Source organism: Ambystoma mexicanum, chromosome 12 (genome assembly GCF_040938575.1).
Source record: "Ambystoma mexicanum isolate Mex_15411 chromosome 12, UKY_AmexF1_1, whole genome shotgun sequence".
Taxonomy (NCBI): Eukaryota; Metazoa; Chordata; class Amphibia; order Caudata; family Ambystomatidae; genus Ambystoma; species Ambystoma mexicanum.
In genome coordinates this window covers 750,603,502-750,613,654 of record NC_090936.1, presented here as the reverse complement: position 1 = coordinate 750,613,654, position 10,153 = coordinate 750,603,502, and the positions used below count along the sequence as shown (strand labels likewise).

The window sequence follows — 10,153 nt, the reverse complement described above, 5'->3', positions numbered from 1 at the left end:
GAGGAGGAGGTGGGGGCTGTCAGTGTTCCCTGTGCGCGGTGCTGCAGAGGGGAGAGAAGGCTTCACAGATACCAGAATGTGGCCTAGTCCAAAGAGGGAGTCTGGGGTACACAAATTGGAGTCCAAATGTATCTTGCAGTAGCCCCGCTTCTGTAGGTGCCAGGGAGGACAGGGAAGGGCAAGGAAGGTGTCCTCTCACTATTGCAAGAGGAGAGGGTCCCTTTTGTGTTGAATGTATGGGGAGGGGGAAAGACCAACCCCCTCCTTCCTTACAACAACAACCAAAAGTCCACCACTAAAAGGGGAGCAACATGGTTTACCTACGTCTACACAAACAAGCCTCAAAGAAAATGTTGGACTCAGATGCTCCTCATCAACATCTGATTTATCACCAAATAATCCTCTGACATCTATGTGAGGTCAAAATAGACATACTTTAAATCACAGAAACATGGTTCTCAGAGGTCCACTCGTCGATTATACATGGAACAATCCCCAAAGACTACAGAACCATATTTGCCATACAAAAGCCAAGAAAGGAGTATGAAATGCACCTGTATATAGAGATTTCATCAAAGGTAACACACCACATTCCGACAACATCCCAAATCCTAATTCTAATCTGGTCAGCCTTGTACATGGCAACACTGTGTTGTCTTGTCATTCACAGACTCCTTCCTACTGCACACCCTCTTTCACTGACAACCTGCCCAACCAGTCATTAATGTTTTGGTAGATCACAACACAGCACCATACAGGGAGACATCAACATATGGGTAAAACATGAGGACAACCCAGCCACAATGTTTCTCTCTCTCTTTGATGGCCATTGAATTCTACACCCCCAAACAACTGGTTAAAGTGCCCACCCATGAAACTGGATACACCTTGAAGTTTTTAAAAATGAAAATTTCCCTTCCATCCCAATCCTTATACCAGGTGAGACCACCTCCCTTTCCCAATTAGCATCTTTTACGAAGCACTGCTGCTTGCTAAAATCCAACACATCCAACAAACAGCCCCAACATTAATCAGACCACGAAAAGACATCCAACTGGACATCAACGAGGAAAAACCAGAAGTTTCCAAACTCCAGCACACAACTGAAAATTAGATAAGAGCACCTGACACCTAACTTAATGACATCCATAACTGGATAAACAACACCTTTGACAGCACAGCACCTAAAAGGCCCTTCACATTTTCACAAAAGAAATAAGTTGCAAATTGGAGAAACCTTAAACCTACACATATCGAAAGAAAACCAAAGGCTTGAAAAAAGTACATTTCTGTTGACAAATTAACCTATGATCTGGCTGTTGTTAGTGTTTGCTTAATTTGACAAATGCATCTTCAGCATCCTGGGACCATGGCAAGAGTTCCAGGGATGAATCGTGTGTGGGGGTTTCAAGAAGCTTTACTATGATGACATACCCTGAGACCCACTATCTGCTGTAACCGACCATCCCGAGGAACCCTCTCATCTGTTTTCTGCTCTGGGGCCTTGCTACTTTCTGAATCACCTTAACATGATCCTGGGAGGAGTCTTTTTCCTTCAGAAATCTCATGGCCCAAGTATCGCACACAGGGTAAACACAGTTGTAGCTTTTCTTAGGATGCCTTGTGGCCATTCTTAGCAAGAGCTGTCAACAGTGATAGGGTTTCTTGCTCACAGGCTTCCAAGGAGGGAATATCTAGTAGCAGATTGTCCACGTACTGTACCAGGATGGCCCCTGATGTGGAGTCTAGTGAGTCAAGATCCCTCTTCAGAATTTGGGAGAACAAGGTGGAACTTTGTACATACCCCAGAGGAAGTTGTGTGAACTTATAGTGGACATATTTATAGGTAAATACAAACAACTATTGACTGTTGGGGTGGATAGGTATGGAGAAAAATGCTGAGCACAAATCGACAACAGTGAAATAAGTGGCTGACGCAGGGATACGAGACAGGATGGTAGCAGTGTTGGGGACTACAGGAAAAGCAGGCAGAAAAGTGACATTGACTGCACACAGGTCGTGAATAATACGATAGATCTCTTTACCTGGTTTCTTGGTGGGCAGGATCAGGGAATTGTAGGGGCAGCGTGTGGGCACAGTAATCTCTCATTCAAGCAGGGAGTCTATAACTGGGTGGATATTTTCTTCAGCCTGTCTAGAAATGGGGTACCGAGGCATGCATGGCAGAAGTTTGGCTTGGTTCAGGGTGATTTTGACTGGCTCAGCATTGAGCATATATTCGGCTTCATTTGCATGGGTGGACTACAATCTGGCAGGGACATGGCCCAACACTCCCTGCTGCAGCAAGGGAGCTATGGTTCAGTCTACTAGCCTCGAATGGGGGTCATCCTGCAATGCAGCCAAAACCTCATGTTTCCTATGGGCTGGGATATTGAGAGATATGCCATCAGTGGAACAGTAAATTCAGCAGCTTAGTTTACATTACAAATACATCCCAAGCAGATTACCAGGGGAACACAGACTCTGCCAGAAAGCCTAGTTGTCAGAAATAGGACGCAAAGTAACCATAAGTGGAGGGGACAACAATTTCATCAGAATATACAACTTGTGGAAATTCATAGGCTTTTAGAGCGTGAAGCTCCTGTGTCAATCAAACATGACACCTTTTAACCAGCAAAAGTACAATCAACATAAGAAGCAGCAGGATTAAGTGGGATAAGTGGTGCAACAAGTTCAGGAACCCCAATGGCAAGCCTAACGAATATTCTGTGGAGATGGTGGTGGAGATGAGGGCACAGTCATACCAATCGGTGCGATTGGCTGACCGCCTTGACCGTCATACTGCGGCCAATTTGGAAATTCTGCTTTCCAGTGTCCAAACACCTTGCAGTAGTTACATAGATGATTATTTGCGTGTGTGCAATCTATTTAATTACCATTACCCTGTTCACTCTGCTGATAACAACCTCTTTCTATTTGCTGTTTTTTTAAAATTGTAAAATAGTTTATATTAAACGTTATACATTCATGAAGAAAAGAAGGAAAGAATAAGAAAATATATACATTGCATTTTAAAACATGAAAATCAGAAGAAGGAAATCTAAAAGTCATTCTGTAGTAAGTATTGCTGGTTTTTTTAGGTAAGAAGAAAAAAAAAGGAGAAGAAAAAGATGGAAATGAGAATTCAGACAGACAACAGTTCTATGAATGATTACATGAATCTGACATTTCTTTATAGTCTGCCAATTCTTTTCAGTCTATGATGATGGCTTTTTTCAAATATTGCATGATTCTAACAAGCAGCAGAGAGGGTCTTCCTTGTAGCATATATGTCCACAAATTCTCATTATCTGGATGTTCAGCAGAGTGCACAGAGAACTGCAAAGGTCTTTCCGAATGCTCTGGAGTGATGGGCAGAATATCATTAAATGTTTAAGGGATTCAATAAGATCTTGACAAAACCTGCAAATTGAATTATTTTGTAAGCCTCGAATATGCAGGACCTCCCCGTATGAAGCAAATTAAAGCGAATTTGCATGAACGATTCACAGAAGTGCCTGTCTGGGCTTTGTCTCAGATAGATATGGCAATGTTCCCCTTTCTTTTACATTCTAGGCTAATTTCTGTGGTTAATTTGAATCTTCTCATTTCGTCACAAGTATTTACCCAAGATGTGTCTAAGAACTTTCTTTTTGCTTTTTCTGGATGGAGACACAACATTTCAATTGATATGCCAGAGGTATCTGGGTTCCAATGGCTGCCTACAAGTAATCTGGAGATTTTATCATAGCTTTTCGATATAGGAGCAGCTTCTTCATCTGTGTATGTAAATACATTGGGATAAATTCCTTAAATCCTGAATTAGTAGGGATCCCTGTGTTACAGTGGGATCCATGCCTGATGTGCGCCACATTCTAATAACCCCCATTTGCCATCTTAATTGTGGAACAAGATGCATTGAAAATACAGGAATCATGGCACTAGAAGCAGGCAGTCGGGAGGGATAGGGAATGAATAGAAGGAAAAATATAAGCAAAGGAAGGAAAAGATTACCTCCATAATGAAAAGGGAATGCCTAAACAGGTTAGAAGGTTAAGTGGCACAAATTAAGTCAAGAGAAGAAGTAGAAGTATGAGGAGTGGTGGAATGTGGGAAGAAATACCAGTAATCCATAACAGAAAGACAAGAACAAAAAGAAATGGCCTCATTACAGGTCAGGCGGTCCGGAATTAACAGTGGCGGTAAACCCGCCGCCACTGTTAATGCCGGACCACCTGATCCTGAGTCCTGCAGGCGGGAGGTGATCTTCCCGCCAGGTCTGACCTGGGCTGTAATGCAGGGCTGTAATGCCTTGGTAATTCCGGGAGTCACGGAGGCGGAATGCTAATACGAGTCCGGCGGTAACCAGGCGGTTTTACCGCCATGGTTACCGCCGGACTCGTAATGAGGCTGAATGATTAAAAAAATGATGAAGAATAAAAACACAAATGGCAAAGAAAGGAGAATCAGAAGGAAGATGAAGAGAAAATAATTAATCCATATCATCTCAAAAGGATGTGGGAGGTCCGGGGAATGGTAGACAATTAAAAAGGAAGGCAATAGGGCTTAGAAAAGGAAGCCTAATGGTTTTCAAGGGAGAACACTGTAGAACGAGAACTAAAAAGAAATAAAGGAATCAGCGAGGCTTGGAAGAGGATGGTAGCACCATCTCCCATACCTCAAAAACGAGGAGAATGAACAAAGGAGGTTAAAGAATATATCAAGCTGGGGGGTAAGGGTTGCAGGGTTAAAAGGAGGTATTCAAGTTTTTTGTGAAACAGAGAACTTGGAGGGTAAGATCTAAATAAAGATCGAGGGTAGAAGTTTTATAACACACAGAGTGTGCATTAGAAAGAAGAATTGAAATAGGAGGACAAAATAAAGAAATCGGGGGATATATAAGGGTTTCAGGATTCTACCTACGAGGAAGGTGCAGAAAAGGACTGGATCAAAGAGGGAGAAAAGGAATAAAAGGAGTCTGAAAACAGCATGAAGGGAAAAACTGGTAAACTGCATAAAATGACGCCTGAAACATTTTACTTATTTTGGGTTTCCATAACATGTTACTTAAGATATATTTTACTTCTGGTAATACTGTGAAACTCATTTACTATTACTGCATGCACACCTTTCCATTATTCACTATTTTGTAGCTCCATGGGGCTCCATGAGGTCTAGTAATTGTGACACGGGGTAGAGTACTGCATGCAGTGCTGCTTTTTTTGTGGAGGTAATTACCTTCACAGAGCAGCAGGTGGAGGTTAGCGGCTGATTATGAGTTTGGCAGTATTGCCTGTGGTAATACTGCCAAAATAATTTACCATTTTTGCATGCATTAATGAAAAGGTGGACGGAAAGGTCTGCATGGTTCCAAGTCATGAAGATGTTTCCCTTATTCGCCATTTTGAGGTCCCATGAAACTCCCTGGGGTGCAGTAATAATCTCATGCAGTACTACTTTTGTATGGAGTACTGACTTACACAAAAGCAGGCAGAAATAAGAGCTTCAGTAATGAAACTCGGAATTTGACGGACTGCTAAAGCATTCAGTAGTGGTTTACCGGATGTTGAACCACTACCACCAAATTCGTAATCAGGACTTGAGTGTGACTTCAACTATGGTAAAAAGTCCTGGCTGTCAGTCTCTTGGCAAGTTCGCTTGGAGGGGGAATTTCTATGTCGCCATCCATGTACTGTTTTGCTTCCTGCTCTCTGAGTTTCTGACATGGGCGAGCAAAATGATGCGACATTACAGTGGCAGCTTGTTACCCACAGAGGCCCTTAGTCTGCAGGCACGGGAGAACCAATTGAAGAAGGGGCCAACCTAAGCTTTTTGTGAGCTGTGGGTTAGGGGGCTCTCCAACGTCAAGAAGCTTAGATGCCAAGGTTTGTTAAGAAAAGAACATCACATCGGCAGAGAGTCAGTTTCAGTGACTGTGTGACACCCCAACTACTCCCACTGAGTGTCAGCACACCAGGGAGTATAGAGTGCCTGACAGTTTGTCTTAACCCCCTCACTCATTGATCAATTGACATAAACAAAATAACATATGGACTTTACAACCTATTGTGTGTTTCTATTTCTATTGTATTGACGGCATACTATCTTATTATAAGTACTCATTCGTCACTAGAATATTACGACACATGCCTTACCTTTAAACAAGCTCGGCTATGTTAGAGCTTGCATGCTGCCTTAACAGAAAACAGACAAAAAAAAGCTAATGTCATTTTTAAGCTAGCGTGACTGACTTTTTGCACTTTTTATGTAAAATGATCCTTGGGCTGGCCTATGTCAGGTCATATTATGCAGACTTGCGCCATGTGACACAATTCAGATGGACAGGACCCGCGTAAGGTCACATGGAAAGCAGGTTGTCTGCCCCTGGGACCAGGCGAGAGATGTGGCGGGACCTAAAGTCAAAGCTTTGCAATGGCCTACGTATAATTTTAGATGAAGAGCATAGAAACATGACAGAATGCACAATTAGGCTTAGGGCAGACTTTTTCTTAAATGTCGTTGTCCCTTCCAATCCAGTATCAGTATCTTAACTCATATGAGAAGATGTTAACATCATCCTTACACACGAATTAACAGTTTTAACGATCTGACAATAACCACAATAATCCATCATGTTTTAAAACAGAACAACACAGTAGGGCAGGGTATTTGAAGGTCCTACTCAATCAGAAAGCACCACCGATGAAGAATAAACTCCAGGAAGCACGCCCATGAGGAATAAACTACAGGAAGTGCTGCCCATGAAGAGTACGCTCCAGGAAGCACCACCCACGATTTGTAAACTCCAGGAAGCACCGCCCATGAAGAGTAAACTCCAGGAAGCACTTAGTAAACTCCAGGAAGGACCACCCATGAAGAGTAAACTCCAGGAAGCACTTAGTAAACTCCAGGAAGGACCACCCATGAAGAGTAAACTCCAAGAAGCACTGAGTAAACTCCAGGAAGGACCACCCATGAAGAGTAAACTCCAGGAAGAACCGGCCATGAAGTGTAAACTCCAGGAAGCACCTCCCATGACCAATAAACTACAGGAAGCACCGCCCATGAAGAGTAAACTCCTGGAAGCACCGACCATGAAGTTTAAACTCCTGGAATCACCGACCATGAAGTTTAAACTCCAGGAAGCACCGCCCATGAAGAGTAAACTCCAGGAAGCACTGAGTAAACTCCAGGAAGGACCACCCATGAAGAGTAAACTCCAGGAAGCACTGAGTAAACTCCAGGAAGGACCACCCATGAAGAGTAAACTCCAGGAAGCACTGAGTAAACTCCAGGAAGGACCACCCATGAAGAGTAAACTCCAGGAAGAACCGGCCATGAAGTGTAAACTCCAGGAAGCACCTCCCATGACCAATAAACTCCAGGAAGCACCGCCCATGAAGAGTAAACTTCAGGAAGAACCGGCCATGAGGAGTAAACTTCAGGAAGAACCGGCCATGAAGTGTAAACTCCAGGAAGCACCTCCCATGACCAATAAACTACAGGAAGCACCGCCCATGAAGAGTAAACTCCTGGAAGCACCGACCATGAAGTTTAAACTCCTGGAATCACCGACCATGAAGTTTAAACTACAGGAAGCACCGCCCATGAAGAGTAAACTTCAGGAAGCACCGACCATGAAGAGTAAACTCCGGGAAGCACAGCCCATGAAGAGTGAACTCCAGGAAGCACCGCCCGTGAAGAGTAAACTGGGGAAGCACAGGTCATGAAGAGTAAACCCTGAACTCTTGCTTGCAGTTATCAGTGTTTTCGGATCTGGATATAGGATACGAACCATGCAACACATTGTACAGTCATATCACAGGACCACTGACACATAGAAAGAGTAAATCACACAGTCAGAGGACTGAAGAATCACATCCCCGCTTGATGGACGAAGCACCATTTATTTGATGTCACATCATTAGTTCTATTTGAGCAGGGGAGAGATTCCTAAACATAAAATTGTGGTATCCATTACCAGGTCAGCTGAAGGGCTGGTTCCTGCGATCCTGTCAACTCTGAAATAAAATAGATCGAATATTATCTACTGCGAAGGGTACCGAGAATCATGATGTATGCGAGGGATGAAGGAGGTAATAGACTTGGATTTTTTTTTCCCAGTTTGAAATGCCCCTAAAAGCAAAGTACCCTTTACCGGGCAATGGCCCCACAGGTTTGTTTAAACACCATTTGATTTATAGGCGTTTTATAAATAGACAATAAATCGTCCCTCCATGGTGACCCATTAGGCAGCCGCTCCCAGCCATAGGCAATCATAGAGGATACACCTGAGGCACACCTACTCTTTAGTGAGTTTGTTTAATGGAAAGTCATCTGCATACACAGACATAGTTAAATGTGCAATATAACCTCAATGCCCCAATCCAATAATTCCAATGAATGGCTTGTGTAATCGCCTTATGCTAAGTTACGGGTCCAAGTGCTGGTGCTGCCATCATGTGTTAAGTGCAAACTCGAATACTGTAATAGGGCCTTCTTGCCCGCAGCACAGTCCCATGTATGGTACAGGCTGAACGGTGGTCCCAGTATGTTAACTGCAGCCTCAAATGCCACAATAATGCCCTAAGGTTCTGAATCAATTAGCATACATGAAATATATGAAATCGTAGCGCCTGCCATTGTAGAAGCTTCAATATGATTGTATCACAGTAATCTAATCATAATAAAACATTTGTAAAAAGTGCTTTATGTTTATACATGATTGAACATACCTGGACTTTGAAGTATCCCAACTTCACCGGTGACAATGCCAAACTTATGGTTTGGTGACAAAACCAGTGAAAATAAACAGCACACTGCTGGGTCTTGTCGAGTTCTTTAAGAATCTGGGGTTTTGAATTTCCAGAACTGGCAACAAGTCTGCCTAGATTCAGAGGTCGGGCGACATAGTTACAACATCAGTAGGCTCACACGTGTATTCATCACAGTAATTAATACACCATCTTTACACACACAAAGTATTGGTTCCATAAATAAATGGACATGCAATATGGTGTTCTGCCAATATGTCCCTTACAATTTGATGGAAAATAGGTTTTTATCAAAGCCACTTTTAATCGTCTTTGCTATACCTCTGTCCCCCATTGTTTGGATGCGGGAGGTGATGTTGGTGCAACGGAGCTGTTTGCAGACCTCAGAAAGCCATGTTGTGGGAGAAAATGCGGGTCAAACACCTGAAGGCCCACTGAAGGACCATGCAAGAGGACTAATCTGAATGGCGACAGCACAGCCTTGTAATTGCATGACTCGCCTTTGGTCCATAAATCTGCAGATTGCTTTGCATGCATTGTGACAATATCCTTAGTCATCTAAGAACATAGTTAATAGAGCTGCATGAATTGGATAAACAGATTTTGATAATCTGCAACATTGCATTAAATGTGCATGAGCACTATGCCTTTTTACTCCGGCAGATCAGTATTTGAAAATACATTTATGTTCTAGCAAAATTATCCCACTTCTTTAGGGTGTGTCCTTATGTCCAGAGGGTACCAAACGGTTAAACGAGGCTCTCTGGTACACCATGTGCAAGGAGTGGGCATGCGAAGAGTGCCAACATCCAAACTTCATATTATCTTTTTTCTCCTGCAAGAAGCTTTGTTTGATTTCATGCTGCTTATGCACTCCACAAACTGAATTTTAACAGCACTTCATGCCAAAATGACATCTTTGGTTTTGATCCTATTAAAATCCAAGCCGGCTACAGTTTTTGTTTGTTTGGCTCCATATTTAAATATATTGAGCAGACATAAACAGCACAACTAAGCATAAAATTTAGCCTGGAACTACCTCCCGAAACCACATTAGAAACACAGAATGTAGTCCAACTGGCTCCGTTTGCATTTTCTTCCATTCCTCACATGGAATATTCTGCTTAAAACTTTCCACGCAAGTCAAGAAGTGTTGAAGCCACAAACTGACACATTGAACGGTAGAAAAAGAGCATTCAACCCCTTTGTATGAGTTTCGAGCAAATCCAGTTTCGTTTTTCTATGCCTCGTGTTTCATATTACTAAATGTGTCTCTCTTTTGATGAGTCACGTGGTGTGCCTCTCTTGTACTCTTGTTCATTGCAATTCTTGCTATCAGATATATATTTTGTTCAGTGCTTGCTAGCTAAATCCTTAAT

General features: G+C 42.7%; 1 protein-coding gene across 1 annotated transcript; it reads left to right on the top strand.

Annotated features, from left to right (window-relative positions):
- The first annotated feature begins 6,731 nt into the window (after positions 1 to 6,731).
- On the top strand, positions 6,732 to 7,730 carry LOC138514665 (neurofilament medium polypeptide-like). The gene has a single exon (XM_069630095.1). The coding sequence runs from the start codon at positions 6,732 to 6,734 to the stop codon at positions 7,728 to 7,730; it is 999 nt and encodes a 332-aa protein (XP_069486196.1).
- Positions 7,731 to 10,153: the final 2,423 nt, after the last annotated feature.